The sequence below is a fragment of the Perissodus microlepis genome, chromosome 12 (assembly GCF_051167445.1).
Source record: "Perissodus microlepis isolate ML-2025 ecotype Zambia chromosome 12, ASM5116744v1, whole genome shotgun sequence".
Lineage (NCBI taxonomy): Eukaryota > Metazoa > Chordata > Actinopteri > Cichliformes > Cichlidae > Perissodus > Perissodus microlepis.
In genome coordinates, this window is record NC_140472.1 from 29,015,568 (window position 1) to 29,031,599 (window position 16,032).

General features: G+C 39.2%; 2 protein-coding genes across 2 annotated transcripts in view; both read left to right on the forward strand.

The window, feature by feature from the left end:
• Nucleotides 1–6,674, forward strand: part of notch1b (notch receptor 1b) — a 40,957-nt gene extending 34,283 nt beyond the window's left edge. Inside the window, exons 28-34 of the mRNA XM_084945879.1 lie at nucleotides 439–649; nucleotides 977–1,067; nucleotides 1,318–1,480; nucleotides 2,798–3,096; nucleotides 3,349–3,496; nucleotides 3,619–3,716; nucleotides 3,809–6,674. Coding sequence (XP_084802005.1) covers nucleotides 439–649; nucleotides 977–1,067; nucleotides 1,318–1,480; nucleotides 2,798–3,096; nucleotides 3,349–3,496; nucleotides 3,619–3,716; nucleotides 3,809–5,203 — 2,405 coding nt within the window. The 3' untranslated portion in view covers nucleotides 5,204–6,674. The remainder of the gene's footprint in view (nucleotides 1–438; nucleotides 650–976; nucleotides 1,068–1,317; nucleotides 1,481–2,797; nucleotides 3,097–3,348; nucleotides 3,497–3,618; nucleotides 3,717–3,808) is intronic.
• Nucleotides 6,675–7,662: 988 nt separating this feature from the next.
• ubac1 (UBA domain containing 1) lies at nucleotides 7,663–15,745 on the forward strand. The gene is made up of 10 exons (XM_084947113.1): nucleotides 7,663–8,111; nucleotides 9,900–10,020; nucleotides 10,097–10,170; nucleotides 10,259–10,366; nucleotides 10,530–10,632; nucleotides 11,345–11,453; nucleotides 11,568–11,844; nucleotides 12,286–12,372; nucleotides 12,582–12,720; nucleotides 13,377–15,745. Exons 1-10 carry the CDS (start codon nucleotides 7,974–7,976, stop codon nucleotides 13,490–13,492), a joined length of 1,272 nt encoding a protein of 423 aa, XP_084803239.1. The 5' UTR covers nucleotides 7,663–7,973; the 3' UTR covers nucleotides 13,493–15,745.
• The last annotated feature ends 287 nt before the right edge of the window (nucleotides 15,746–16,032 follow it).

Here is a 16,032-nt window from a genome sequence, read left to right on the forward strand (position 1 = left end):
CTTCGTCTTTACAGCTTAAAGTGCGTGCAGTAATTTGAAGTTCATTAATCCCCCTCCCTTTTTTCTCTTAAAGAAGAAATGGTAAAGTTGTCTCTTGGTACCCTGGGCTGAAAAGAGAGAGAGGAGGTGGTGGTGGTGTACTTTTCTCCCCCTTTTCTTTTTTTTTTTATCACGCCCCATCCCCTTTTTTTCTTTTTTTGATGAAAAGTGGTTAGCAATTCTGATTATTACTGAATAGATAGAAGAAGCTAGCTTTACAAACGGTGAGGATCGTCAGTCCATTTCAGACACTGGCTGCGTTTTGGAGTGGGAACCGCGGGGCGAAGGAGAGCCGGACTAGCTCTGCTCGAACACTCAGGCTGATCCTGGGTGTCCCGGTCCAGCGGTCCACATCTTGTCCTCAGCCCACTGTGAACATAATGTCCATTTTCCTACCAGGTGGCGTGGAACCCGAGCCGCCACAGGTTTCCTACCTAATCTACTTGGTACTGGGCGGTTTAGGGATGCTGGCCTTCCTTGGACTGGGAATGGTGGCTGCCCGAAAGCGCCGTCATGAACACGGGCGGCTCTGGCTTCCCGAGGGCTTCAAGACCACAGATAGCAAGAAGAAGAGACGTGAGCCTGTTGGAGAGGATTCGGTGGGATTAAAGTAAGTTTACATTTATTCGGCGCTCGCTGTCATTTGGTGTGTGTTTCTTTGCGGGTTGGGTGACGGGCCAGTTCTTTAGGTAAAAATGGTTGTTACCGGTGATCCGCCAAATTTGGAAAAATGGGATTTTTCTCTGGATCATTAATGATAATGATATAGCAGGTTTACGTGTGAATTAATTGACTTGTTGGGGCAGAGGGGTGTGGTATGAAATCAATCAATGCTTTTGTTTTTTCGGCTTCGCTACACCATTAATGGTGAGTGGCTTGTATGAGACTGAAGCAGTGGAGTACGAGGATTTTTAAAAGGTTTTCTGCTTCATCACAGGCCAATGAAAAACACCTCAGACATTTCTCTCATGGATGACACCCACACTGAGTGGGGAGAAGACGAACCTTCAGATGCGAAACGCTTTAGGGTAAGGAACTCTGACATAACTAAAATATAATGATTATTATTATTATTATTATTATTCAATTTTATAGTCTGAGCAACTATTTCATAAGACATCTAATTCTAGGCTTTGAGAGAATTGTTTGTGTATTTTTAAATGTTTAAAATAATTTTATGATCTTTTTATAATACATTTTAAACTTTTTTTGTTTTTTTCTAATTCGATTTAAAGTCAGTTTCAGTTGTCTAACCTCCTGCTGTCCCCGTTTTAACAGTTTGATGAGCAGGCTGTGTTGGATGCGGACGACCAGACAGACAACCGCCAGTGGACGCAGCAGCACCTGGATGCCGCTGACCTGCGCATCCCATCTATAGCTCCCACACCCCCTCAGGGCGAGATTGAGAATGACTGCCTGGATGTCAATGTCCGCGGTCCAGGTGTGTTACTAACCATAGATGCTATTTATATTAGCGGGACCTTCTCTTATCTTTAGGTTATTTTTATTGCGGATGACTTGGTTGTCTTTATATAAACCATTAAATTACAGAGACTACTGAGCTGTAACTGCTTCACATGCCAGCAAAGCTCTCAGTTTTTAGGAAATTATGTATATATAATTATATATAATTGTGCATTAATATATATATTTATATTTATATATATTTATTTATTTTTATATATATATATATATGTGTGTGTGTGTGTGTGTGTGTGTGTATGTATGTATATATATACATATACATGTCTCTTTTTTTGCCTTTTTTTGTTTTTGCTTGTGAAATACAGAACTGAAAAGTCTAGGTGACAGAACTGGGAGAGGAAAATCCTTCGGTAGTGTAAAGCTATTACTGATATTTGAATGGATCAAGGGGCAAAGAACTTTTTGAGCACACATTTCTAGTAGTCACACATTTTTCTGTGTGTGTTTTTCTTGTGTATGTGAATTGATTAATATCTTTTCTGGGCAAACATTTCACATTTCCTAAGGATGTGTGTGTGTGTTTTTTATGTGTGTGCGTGTGTGTGTAATTGCGCATGTAGGAGCTGCTAAAGCTCCATGTCCTCAGGGTAAAGGATCTTCTTCAAAGCAGCTGGCTAGAAGCCAGATGCCTGGGGGAAAACACTGATTCCTGATCAGATTAATCATTTGACCAGTAATAGGCCTCTGTTTTCTTTTTTTTCTTTTTTTATTCTACATTACAAAAACCAATGAAGGCATCAGATGCAAAAACCTAACTTTGTACTAAGTGGCAAATTCCCTGAAGAAAAGCTACGAAAAATCAAAGTAACAGGTTTAACAACTTGAGAGCACACTTTTCCCCCCGTTGCGGATCGATGCACTTGAATCGACCAAATCTGCGAGATCTGGGGCTTGCTATCCTTTTGAAGAGGAGAAAACCTATCCAAGTCGACTGACTGAGCCGCCTCTCACAGCCAAGATATTAATGCTTCGTTTTTGCAGTAGTCTAGCTTTAGCAAGCCTTGGCCTCTATCCCTCTAGCTTCGCTTTCCTTCTGAAGCTTCTCCTGTGCCGGGGCCTTGATCAGAATCTATTATCGAAAAAGAGAGCGCTGTGATGATTCAACCCAGGAAAAAGTGTCAAATCCACATTCGATTTGTTTGTTGCTTTGTTTTGATCTGCCAGGTGCTTTGAAGTGAACCCTCTTGTAGTTTTGCAGTAGTTAATATGACTGTACTGTGCTGACCATGCAGTGCCTTTTTTTTCATTCGCTTCTTCTGGCCCTTCCGTGCAGATGGATTTACACCCCTGATGATTGCGTCCTGCAGTGGCGGAGGTTTAGAAACAGGCAACAGCGAGGAGGAGGAGGACGCCTCTGCTAATGTGATCAATGACTTCATCTATCAAGGTGCTAACCTCCACAACCAGACTGATCGGACAGGTGAAACAGCTCTTCACCTGGCTGCTCGCTATGCCCGCTCTGATGCTGCTAAACGCCTGCTGGAGGCCAGCGCTGATGCCAACATACAAGACAACATGGGCAGAACTCCTCTGCATGCTGCTGTGGCAGCCGATGCCCAAGGAGTGTTCCAGGTGGGTTTCTTTATCATTTATTTATTTCTTTTTGGATTAGGAAACCCAAAATGCAAATGTGAGCATGGCTCCTTTAAAGTCTTTTTTTTTTTTCATCTTAAAATTGTGATGACCATTTTGTGTGAAAAATGTAGCTATTAAAAAAATTATTAATAGTACAAAGTTAAAATGCTTTAAATTTCCTGTAAAATAAATTATTCTAAAGGAATCTAATGGAGCTTAAAAGGTGTAATGTGTTGTATATCTTTGCAGATTCTGATAAGGAACCGTGCCACAGACTTAGATGCCCGCATGCATGATGGCACTACACCCCTGATCTTGGCTGCCAGGCTTGCAGTGGAGGGCATGGTGGAGGAGCTCATTAACTGCCATGCTGATGTCAATGCAATTGATGATTTTGGTAAAGTTTAAATTTTTTTTGCCACTTATGATATTCACAAAAGTCTGAAATCTTCACATTTTAGTGCTAAATGTGGTGCAAAAAGAATTTTATATCTAATGACCCTGTTCCTGTCTCTGCAGGTAAATCAGCCCTACATTGGGCCGCAGCAGTAAATAACGTGGAGGCAGCCATTGTGCTACTCAAAAATGGTGCCAACAAGGACATGCAAAATAACAAGGTATAGAAATAACCCCCTTTCTGCAATGAAGGAACATTCCTTGTGCATCTGTTAAACTGTTTAATATATTGTCTCCTTTCTGTTTACTTCAGGAGGAAACACCTCTGTTCTTGGCTGCTAGGGAAGGAAGCTATGAGACTGCCAAGGTCTTGCTGGACCATTTTGCCAACAGAGAAATAACTGATCACATGGACCGGCTACCCAGAGACATTGCACAAGAGAGAATGCATCACGACATTGTGCGGCTGATGGACGAGTACAACCTGGTACGAAGTCCTCCCATGCATGGAGGGTCACTAAGCACCACACTATCACCCCCTCTTTGCTCGCCTAATGGCTTCCTGGGAAACATGAAGCAGCCCCAGCCTCAAGGTCAAGGCCAGAGCAAAAAGGCACGCAAGCCCAGCACCAAAGGCATTGGGTGCAAGGAGGGAAAAGACATGAAGGTGAAGAAGAAGAATTCCCAGGATGGGAAGCCCGGGAACCTCCTGGATAGCTCAGCTGTTCTGTCTCCAGTTGACTCCCTGGAGTCTCCACATGGTTATGTCTCTGATGTAGCTTCACCGCCGATGATGACCTCACCTTTCCAGCAGTCGCCGTCTGTATCCCTGAACCATCTGCAGGGGATGTCTGACCCACACCTGGCTGTAAACCACATGGTGATGCCAAGCAAGCAGGAGCTGGCTCGAATGCAGTTTGACCCAATGCCTCCACGTCTTACCCATCTACCTGTTACTGTCTCCAGTGGCCAGGGCGCCATGAATGGACAGTGTGATTGGCTGTCCAGGATGCATGGCAACATGAGCCAACCAGGTCAGTACAACCCAATGAGAAACAACTCTGGTGGTCAAGGAGGTCTTCACCAGGGAGGCCAGCACGGGATGATGACAACAACGCTCCATAATGGCCACCCAAACAGCAGCCTGACTCAGATGATGACATATCAGGGCATCCAGAACACCAGAATGGGTCCACAGTCGCACATATTGCAACAGCAAGCTCAACAGATGCAGCAGATGCAGAACCTTCAGCAGCTTCAACAACAGCAGCAGCAGCAGCATCAACAGCAGCAGCAGAGCATCCAGCTGCAGCACCAGAACTCAAACACAGCCAACACCCAAAACTTCATCAGTGGGGAGCTCAGTTCTCCAGAGCTCCAGCAGGGCACAGGCAACTCCACCATGCCCATCCGCACCATCCTGCCTCAGGAGACCCAGATTATGCCCTCCTCCATCAGCCAGTCAATGCCTAGCACCCAGTTCCTCACCCCACCCTCCCAGCACAGTTATTCGGGCCCCATTGACAACACCCCAAACCATCAGGTCCAAGTACCTGACCACCCCTTTCTGACACCCTCTCCTGGCTCCCCTGACCAGTGGTCCAGTTCATCTCCTCATTCCAACATGTCCGACTGGTCAGAGGGCATCTCGAGTCCACCGACAAGCATGCAGTCTCAGATTGCACACATACCTGAACAGTTCAAATAAAAATCTTCAGACCCAGCTGAGCTGCTGTACATATGTATTTTTTATTTTATTTTTTTTGGTCTAAAAAGGCACTCTTGGAGGAAAAAGAGAAAGGGCAACGCTGTAAACGGGATTTTAAAAAACCTTCATAAGCTTTTATACTAACAGCAACATCTGTGTTTCATCCATTCTTTTATTTATTAATGTCTTATTTATAAGCATTGCCTGCCTTCAGAAATTTGTGGGGTCCACGGTGTTATGTCATAAGCAGGGCAGTGGATGGCCTTTTATAGTAAGTCTTTTCTTTTAGTACTTCTTTTCTGGAGTGAAGTCGCAGCATACACACTGGGTATTTATTTTCCCTTAAGGACTTTGCCTTTTTTTTATATGGTTTCTCATGTTTATATATATATATTTTTGTATAATCTTGTTTATAATGAAAATCGTGATTAAGGGGCATTTTTATAGAGCACATATTAAGTTTCAGTGTTATTTCAGTTATTTGTAAGCATCTGAAATATCAACTGATGTTAAACTGTTAACAGTACATGAATGCCATGTACAGGTCCTGTATGATATGGGAGCTTCCATAAATATCATGTGATTCTTAGCTACACTCTTTAGAGTCATGTAAATTTCTTGAATCAGTGGAACAGCATTATGTTGCGCCTCTTGGTTTGATTTCACTCGTGTGGAAATGGAGTGGGAATGTGATATGTTGTACAGTATAAGGCCATCTTGGAGATTGGCAGTTAAGGCAGGCTTGAGTATCTGCGAGTCCTGTGGTGTTGGAGATCTGGCCCGTCGGCCACAGTGTATGTTTTTTTTAGAGGGAAAAGGAATCTCCATTTTCTCTCTCCCTTAGTTTGAGCCTATGGCTGTGTTCTTCCTTCTGTAAATATGCCCCTTGTGTCCCTCGTAAGCAAGATTTTGTTCAAGAAATCTTATGTCTTAAGCATGCAATTTTGATAGGTGTTACACCAATCATCAGCCTCTAAAATGTAAAACAGAACAGAATTTATATTTTGTATCCTATTGTCCCTTATGCATAAATAAATTTGAACTCTATACAAATAGGCACAATATATTGTTAGGTGGTGTTTTTCTCATATAAAAATGGAAAAATAAATAAATATTGAGGTTTTATAAATTGATATTTATTTGCTATTCTGGAACACACAAATCCATTGAGGCAAACGTTTATGTATGATAGAAAGTTTTTTTTTGTTACACTTCAATGAAATGAAAACTGTTGGTTTTGTTCTCAAGTTGTGTCCACCTTAATGTTTTGTGAGATGCACTCTGGTGTAGTTTGGAAAAAGTTCTGTTTTTAAAAACCACATTAGGTTGTAGTGAAAAATGCAATATCTGCAATATGTTTCCTTTGTCTTTATAAAGCTATAATTTGCAACAAATGTATTTTCCCTTTTCATTTTCAATCTGTAAAAATGTTTCTTGTTATAATAAAGGGCACCTGTGTGTCTTGAAATCAGTGATAATTGTCTTTTATTTTTTATGCTTGTGTGTTTATAATAAACATCTAAAGTACAAATCCAGTAAAGTCATCACTGCATTTAGGTTAGCCTGTGATGAGTAAAGCTGAATTTTCCTGTGATCTGGCTCTTACTTTTATTTCACTGTATGTATGGATGGAGTATGTCCCCATCTGGTGGTGACAGTTGTTAAACTTAATATAATTAATTTTCTTTAAGTGAATTACAGCTGCAATATTTATACAACATCGTGAAAATTCATAAGAAGAACAAATCATCTGAATACCATAGTTGGTATAAGCTGTGGGACCCATTCCTCAATTTACTGTATAATGATTAAGTAAAAGCAAATATGCATGCTCAACATGCTCAGACTGGCTGCCATAGAGATACTTAAGCAAATAGTTTTTGCTATTTTTCTATAAAACTCTACAACAGCTTATTTTTGTAAAAGATCAACACACCTGTCAGGATCCAAGGTTACACACACATTTACATAATAATGGAGTATACATTCTTTCTGATTTTTCGTAGATTTATCGTGTACATATTATTTATTAAAGCATTTTGAACAACTCTTTTGCAACATTTTTTAATCGATCTATATTAGAAAAATGGTATTAATATAATCGATCGACAGGGTGGAAAAATGAAAACAAACAGAAAAAACACTCCTCATATTGTCATTTAGTATTGCCATATAGTAACCTAATTGATATTCATCTTTTCTGAAGCCTATTTTTAATATTAATTAACTCGTTGTTGTTGTTGTTGTTGTTTTAACTCCAGTTTCAGCTTTGTTTTAGTTACCTTGATGTTGGACCGATCTGAGGATCCTCTAAGTGCAGGTTAAAGAAGCAAATATTACGATGTTTCATAATTTTGTTGCAAGTAACTGTGTTTTCTAAAAACGGCTTGACCGGGTTGATTGTATTTTTGGGCCTGTCACTCAAAAGAACTACACATCCCACAATCCAGCATTGGCGGTACAGTTGGGAGTTCAAAGTTCAAGTTACAGTAAAAATAGGGTTTTCGCTAGTTACTGCTTGTGAGCTAACAGGAAAAAACAAGAACTCGCCTTGCAGAGGACGTGTTTCTCGGTTACCACCGCAGCGAAAACCGACCGAGGAACCCCCAAATGGCCCTCAGCTAGTCGGTGCCCGCTCTCACTCTGTTGTTGGTGGATTTACAGACGACGGCTAGCTGGGTGCTAAGGTTAGCACGCAAGCTTGCCAAATAGGCACATAGCAACTGCTGCTAGCTATCGTCACTGGACTGGTACTGTTAAGTCTGCAGCTATGTTCGTGCAGGAGGAAAAAATATTTGCCGGCAAAGTGCTGAAAATACACATCTGCACCATGGACGGCACGGAGTGGTTGGAGGAGGTCACGGAAGACACGACTGTTGAGAAACTAAAGGAGAGGTGCTTGAAACATGTAGGTTTTTCTTGGCTTGTTTGTGTTTGCCCTGCTTCCTTTTTTTCGACCTGTCACTCCTCTGCCTGGGGTGCTTTACACTGTGCCATGTCCCTTTCGTAAACTGTCAGTGTCAGTATCACTGGCGCTGTATTTATAGTAACTGGGTAGACTTTGCTATTTATAATTTAGCAGGTTGGTTGTCCCAGTAGCTACTAAGAGACGCATGCTACTTTTTAGCCATTCTATTATTATACAGCTCACTTCACTTCTCCTTCCTTGGGCTATGGCGAAAACTCAAGTAGTGGTTTAAGTTTTGGTTTTCGTGTCAGCCCAGTATATTCTTAAATTAATTAATACGTCTCTGAAACTTCATGAAGTCAGTGCTTAGAGTTTTTAGATGAGTCATGTTTTGTTTACCCAACCAATCCTGAATTTATGATGACAAGGCAAAGAGAGAAAGCAGCTAATCCTCCACATAGGGAGACTCTTTTTACTCTGTTTGTATCTTCGGTTAAATATCAGAGCTGATGTAGTTAACTGATTAAAGCTGATCAAGAGAAAATAGATCTAAAGTTATTTTGATAACCAAAACTCGAAAATTTGCTTGTTCCTGCAACTGTGTTGTGAGGATCTGGCTTTCTCTGTTGCAGGGGTGTCAGACCCATTTTAATGCATAAGTCATATAGACCAACAGCACCATTGCCATACTCTATATTAAAAAAACAAAGTACACCGCTTTCATTAAAATTTGTCAGAAAGCAGAAGCAGATGGTACTATTTCTAGTTAAAATAGTTAGTTACTAGTTCAATTATTTTATTTTTTAATGACCAGGCCATTTACAAAGCAGATAACTAGCACACTGTGACATGTACAACTTAAAAATTGTGTTTACGTTTTTTCAATCCACTGTTTCTGTGTAGGATCTTGGTCATCTAGATCATGGTAGACTAAGGAGCATGGAAAGAAAGCAACTTGACTTCTTTAAGTCTACTCTTATTACATCCATATTACAATACACAGCCATCTTAATGTATATAACTTGTATAGACCTAGAAATACTTTCTCTGCATTTTTACTCCTGTGTAAGCTAGAATCATCAGGAAACGAATGGCAGTTCATTTTATAAAAGTATTTGAATAATTAATTATTTCACTGCAATTTTAACGCTTTGCAAAGCCAAAATGGATCCTTTGGCAGGCAGGTTCAGGTTCCTGGGCTCTACTGTTATACAGCCTAATCTTGCTGGTCGTGATACTCATCTAATAGCTTATATCAATACCAATACTCTTTTCTTTTTGCTTGTTTTGACAGTAAATAAATTTAACAGTTTTAATGTCATTCACCTCTTCATGAAACTATTTTTGAAAGTAAGTGGACATTGATATTTGTTGATTTACTAACATCAGTCAGCAAGGCTAAGTAAAACCTCTGGCTGCTCCTTGTTTGATTTGGCATAGATTTTTACACAAGGTGCCCTTCCTGATGCATCACTCACATTTATCCAGTCTGGGGATCTTCACTACAAGCACACTAGCTTGTGACCACATTAATCAGGGTTAGTTTCTCATGTATAACCCAGATATGTTAACCACTTGTTGCTTTGTCATTATTGTAAAATTTATGTGTCATCGGGTTTTTTTGTTTTTTTTCCTTTTTCTCTTCTTTTAAATAACTTTTTCAAATGTCTGTCATTATTGGTCCTACTTATAACAGTAACTGAATGATATTTAAAACAAAGAAAGTGATTAGTTACAATGAGTTATCTGGCTGTGCCTGAGTTGTTTTGTTTTGTGCTTAATTTGTAGTGTGTACATGGAAGTCTAGAAGATCCCAAAACCCTTACACATCATAAACTTATTCATGCTGCTACAGAAAGAGTCCTCTCTGACGCAAAAACTGTTGCTGATGAAAATCTCAAAGATAAAGGTATGTAGCGTCTCTCCAGTTTGCCATGGTTTGCCACAGTTTTCCATGAAGCTAACATGTTTAATGTATGTTGTAGATGTTTTGCTGCTCATAAAGAAAAGACCGCCACCAACCCCTCCAAAGACGGCTGACGTTAGTTCAGAAGACAAGGTAAGTCCTCTGTCCAGTTTTTGGGAAGAAGTCCTTTTTTTAAACATGCATATATTTTATTAACTGCTGTTTATTCTGTTCATCACAGAAGAAACAAGAAAACAAAGCTCCAGATAAAGATGCTATTCTGAAAGCCACCGCCAGCCTATCCACACGCCACACAGACCGTACTGTTACGCAACACAACATCAGAGATGTAAGAGAGGTTTAGCTTTAGCTCACAGGGTGTACTGAAATGTAGATAAATTACAATAATACTTTAAAATATTGTAAATGAGAAATTTACCTGCACTGTACCTGCACTGATAGCTTGTAATTATTTTTAATGTCCTTGTATATTGTTGTTTATGTTGTTGCAGTTTCAAACAGAGCTCAGAAAAATCCTGGTTTCTCTTATTGAAGTCGCACAGAAGCTTCTTGCCTTGAACCCTGATGCTGTCGAACTGTTCAAAAAGGCAAATGGTAAAGTGGAAAATCCCTTAAACCTTTAACCGATTTTCCAGTGGAAAAACTGGCTCTGTCACAGCACCATTAACTTGAATTCATTTCTGCTGTATTATTATTTTTAATCTTTCTAAAACGATTGATTCATCTCTCCAGTTTCTCTCAGGAAAATTAATTGCCCACCTGAGTTTTAACATTTACCAAGTCTGTGGTTAGGGTTAGGATTGGGTTTTATTTTAGCCACAACAATCCATTTGAGAATGCTCAAAATTCAACTTGTTTAAGGCACAGGTTAAAAACTGGTTATCGACAAATCAAGTGTGTGATCATGTATAAGTTGTATAGTTTTAATGTTTTATTTGGGAATAGAATGGTGTGTATGTGTGAGTTTGGTGATGGAGTTTTTATTATAAATGAATTGTGAATTTTTTATGAATTATTATGTCTATTTTTTAATGTTTTATGGACAACAGATGGAAATTAGCCCTTGGCTATAATCTGGCATGTTTACATTCATGTAATTTATTTTACATTTATGTTCATTAACATGCACTGTCCTAAATAAATAAATAAAACATACTAATGGGCACTTTTTAGAAACTAGATGTTATCTTTTATCTGAAGTTGCGCACATTTATTTTGGCAGTGCAGGTTTTCTGTATGTTTGATTGTTCCAAACATTTAGCTGTCAACCAAAGATCTTTTCTCTTTGTGTGTCTGTGTCTCATAGCAATGTTGGATGAAGATGAAGAGGATCGGGTGGATGAAACGGCCCTCCAGCAGCTCACTGAGATGGGTTTCCCTGAGAGCAGAGCAATCAAAGCTCTGAGACTGAACCAGTAAGGCTGTATCTATAGTTATATTTGGAAAAAAAAGAATAAGAGTATATATATGTAAAAATATGTCCCTGTTGCAAAATTAACTAACTGTAGTTTTATCTGATCTCCTTATAGCATGTCAGTGACCCAGGCTATGGAGTGGCTGATTGAGCATGTAGATGACCCCTCTGTGGACACGCCACTACCAGGCCAGGACTCTTCTGGGGCAGCAGGAGCTGCGGCAGCTGCCACCCCAGCCCCCCCTGCTTCAGCTTCTGCTTCAGCCTCTGGTCCTAACCCTCACCGCAGCCTATCCAGCCAGTCGAGCACAGACGAGAGCAACAAGCAGGATGAACTCACAGAGATCTTCAAGAGGATCCGCAGGAAAAGGGAGTTCAGGCCAGATTCAAGGGTGGGTGCAATTTTAGCTTTTATACAAGACTTCAGATTTTACAAATCTCCTCTCAGGGTTCTCATCGGCTGCATGTTATTTGAGTTATTTGATATTATATTTTGCACTATCCTATTGTATATTACTGTATACTACTATTCTTATTGTATATCTTATTCCTCTGTTCCTCTGTCTCTCCTGCTGCATTGAGCATGTGTATGACAAAAGAATTTCCCTCGGGATAAATAAAGTTCTTCTTATCTTATCTTATCTTATGTGGGACAGGGCCACACTTAAACTTGAGTGATATTCGATTTTGATGGAAGTTTTTTTTTTTTTTACCATAACTTGTTCACATCTTATTAAGTAAGTTTTGTGTCCCCATGATAGCTGCTGGAATTGCTGGAATAGACAGGATTTTAACTGTATGTGTTTTTTGTTTTTTTTTAATGAACTCTGCAGGCAGTCATTGCATTGATGGAGATGGGCTTTGATGAAAAGGAGGTGATCGATGCTCTGAGAGTCAATAACAACCAACAGGATGCAGCGGTAAGTTTACACATCGTCAGTAGTTTTACTATTAATAAACAAATTTAACATTTAGCTCCCTCCCCCCAGTAATTTCTGAAACCTTCCGAAAACAACAAGTCCAGTAACATTGAATACCTGTTTCACTTGTTTTCAGTTAATTTTATACTTTGACTTCCATAAAGATTTTAATTGGTGTCCTTTTTGTTCCTTACTGTGTATTCCTGCAGTGTGAGTGGCTGTTGGGAGACAGGAAACCTTCTCCAGAAGATCTGGACAAAGGCATCGACACCAACAGCCCACTGTTTCAAGCCATCCTGGAAAATCCAGTCGTCCAGCTGGGTTTAACCAATCCCAAAACTCTTCTAGGTATAGTCTCATTGAGTGTAAAAGCCAACGTAGTGTCCTGTTTTTGAAAATTCTCCCCTAAAGTAATATCAAAAACTTTTTCACATCCTTATATTATTGTGTAGTTTTAGGAACTCAAATATAGTCTCATTCTGTAAAATGAGACAGAAAAACCACCAGCAGCTGAAAAAGATCTTGCTGAGAGGTCCAGGAAAACTGTTCGAACAGTGTGAAATCATTCTTTTTATTTCATTCACCTGTATATATGGTTATTTTATATTATGTTTTGTTGTTTGTGTGATACTAAACATCCACGAAGACTTGTGCTTTGGTTTCGGTGAGTGAAGTTCTGATATTTTATTAGTCTGTTACTTTTTTTCTTGATATCTGTCCCTATAGGTTAGCTAATAACCCAACACTCCACTCGCTTGTTCAAAAACGGTCACTCCTGGCTCCAAACAATGATATATAAAACATAAAGAAGCAATGTAGGCACTAATGTTTAGGCTTTAAGTCACTGAGCCCAAAACCAGCGGTTGACATCAGTGTCCACTTAAGGCATATGACATAGAGAAAGGCCTGTCTACCTGTCTTCACTAGTTGACAGAAGAGGGGAAAGATTTGTGGGTTGGGGGTCTAGTATATAACTCACAAATATGCTTTGTGTTTATGTGCAGCGTTTGAAGACATGCTGGAGAATCCTCTGAACAGCACCCAGTGGATGAACGATCCCGAGACCGGCCCTGTCATGCTACAAATATCCAGAATCTTCCAGACCCTCAATCGCACATAGAGCCTCCTGGTGACCCCCCCCCCCCCCCCCATCCCGTGTATGACTGTGGCAGCTTCGTGTGTATGTGTTTGTGTGTTTTATCACACTGAGGCGTACGCTTGCATGTATGAATGTGTATGTATGAGCGTGGGAGAGACACAAGTATTGTTTTTTGCCTTTTAAAGACAAAGAGAGAAGAGTCAAAGTATGAATGAAGATGTTACACATATAACTATTTATAACAATACAGTAAAAACACTTATACAAAACAGATGTTAACATAAAGTTATTATTACAGTAATAATAATAATATAAATTGAGATTTAGTATATTGTTTTTACATTTTAATGATAACAATTTATAGGTATGACAGACATGATTTATTTTATATAATTTGTCCACGTGTAAAAATGACATCAGACATCAATTTAATGTTTACACTTCAACAAAAACTGTTTTCTATGTTTTGCAATATTTAAAAATCAACTGCAGTTTTCAGTGTCTCTTTAAAATGTTTCATCAGTGGTGAATGTGTGGAAGACTTCTGTGAGTATCACATCTTCTTTTTCTTCTCCCTCTGTTTTAATCAAAAATCAGTGCTTTATAACTGAGAGGAAAAAGTAGAGTCAAAGAGGATTTTTAAAAAGAAATCTTCATTGAACTTCTTCAAACATATTTATTTGACTTTCTTGCCTTTTAGAGCAAAACTGTACACTAAATCGTGTCTCAGTCATGTTTTTACGAGAAGATTTTATATTAGGCCTGTGTGTGTTTACTGTCGATGTGCTCATGATTGTCATATTGTCATGTTGCTCTCGTCTGGCACTTCTTCACATCTATGAATATCGCGTACCGCAGCACTAGTACAAGAAGAAAGAAGGGTTTGTGTGTTGTCTCAAAAGCATGTAGTGGTAGCGAAGACGTGAAGCTTATCACAAGGTGGTTGCCTTTTTAAACTTAAATTTGAATGATGAAGATGCATGCTCGCTTCATGCTTGAGAGGTGCGAGTGTCTTCAAACATATGTGGAAACAATAGAAGTTGACATGCAACCAATTTCTATGTTTTGATTTGTTTTTTTGTTTTGTTTTTATTTCCTTTTCTTTTTTTCTTCCTTTTTGAGAGCAACAAACATTTATGCTGTCAAACCAAAATGTCACTGTATAACCTGCCTTGTCATTAGATGTACCCAGTGGAAAAAAAACCCTGTATTTCTGTGCAATAGCAAGGACTTCTGTTGACCTGTATAGACATATATTTGAGTGTTAGAGATGTGTGAACTGCAATGGGTAGTGTGTTAATAATAACCTTTGCATTGAGTACTTAAAGTCTCCAGATACATGAAGGAGAGCATTGCCTCTCCTTGTTGTACAAGAGATTTAAAAACAATATGGAGGGTGGTGTGTTTTGCCAAGTTTTTGAGTGTTTTTATTCAATATTTAAAATGTGGTGTTGATGTGACTTTTTGCTCAGGGAGGCTGAGATTGTTTTTCTAAACTTGTCGCTATGGCAAACCTCTGCTCTACCCCCTTCTAGTTTGGCATTTGAGAAATGGCTTTAACTAATCTGTGTAGAACTTTACCTATAAATAAGAGCACCACATCAAATGGTTTGGTAAATGCAATATTTGAAAATATTTAAATGTTTTTAGAGAAAATTGTCTGGTTGAACTATATATATTACATTATTTATATCAAAGCCAAACTAGTAATATGTTCATATTTATAACATTTTTAGCAAACCTTGAAGCTAATCTACAAATGTGAAAAAATATAATGCTTCAAATGTTGTTTTTACAAACCATCATTAAAATGTGTTTATGGACTGGTAGGTCACAGTGTGATACAAAGTGATGCAGCATGTTTGAATTTATGGAAACCTTTCTGCACACTGTGCCCAATTGGAAATCTGTCATGGCCATCGTGACCAGTTGTCTCACCACCTCCATGCTTTGCATTGGCATGAATACCAAACTATCTTTCCCTCTTAATATTCTGATACGAACATTGGGAGATTGTACGCTTAAGGAAGAAAAATGGCCACAGGAAATGCTGAAAACGGTCAGAAGGAACCCGAATGAACAAAGTGAATTTTATTGCTAAGGGGCAGTGAAGAGGGAGTTGTTGGAGTCAGATTATTGTTTCACCCAGCCCACGTGTCGGACTGTCCCAGATCAACAACCTATGCAATATGCTCACAGTCTGTTCGTTCAAGCAGCCTAATGGCTACTGGCATCTAAATCACTATTGCATTAAAATTATTTTTTGTGGTTGTATGTTGTGTTTTTGTTTCACGGATTCCATTCAGCAATGCCACATTGAAAATCAGTGCAGAATGCCGCCCATCTTTAGGTGGATGGAATTAGTTTACCTGTATACAGTACATTAAATTTAGTTACATTTATAAATATTACTGTATTTTATTTTATATAATATAATATATTTTATCTAATATTTGTTCATTTTTCAGAGGCGGTGGTTTACGACACCAACTGTCTGCCATCTATAATCCAGTTTTGAGTTCCCTCCCCAGACGCCTTAACGCCCACTCACATCCTGGGCC

Coding starts and splice junctions, on each gene's coding strand:
- ubac1 (XM_084947113.1), top strand. CDS start 7,974: ATGTTCGTGCAGGAGGAAAAAATATTTGCCGGCAAAGTGCTGAAAATA. Junction 10,171..10,258: donor ACGTTAGTTCAGAAGACAAG/GTAAGTCCTCTG, acceptor TGTTCATCACAG/AAGAAACAAGAAAACAAAGC. Junction 11,454..11,567: donor AAAGCTCTGAGACTGAACCA/GTAAGGCTGTAT, acceptor ATCTCCTTATAG/CATGTCAGTGACCCAGGCTA.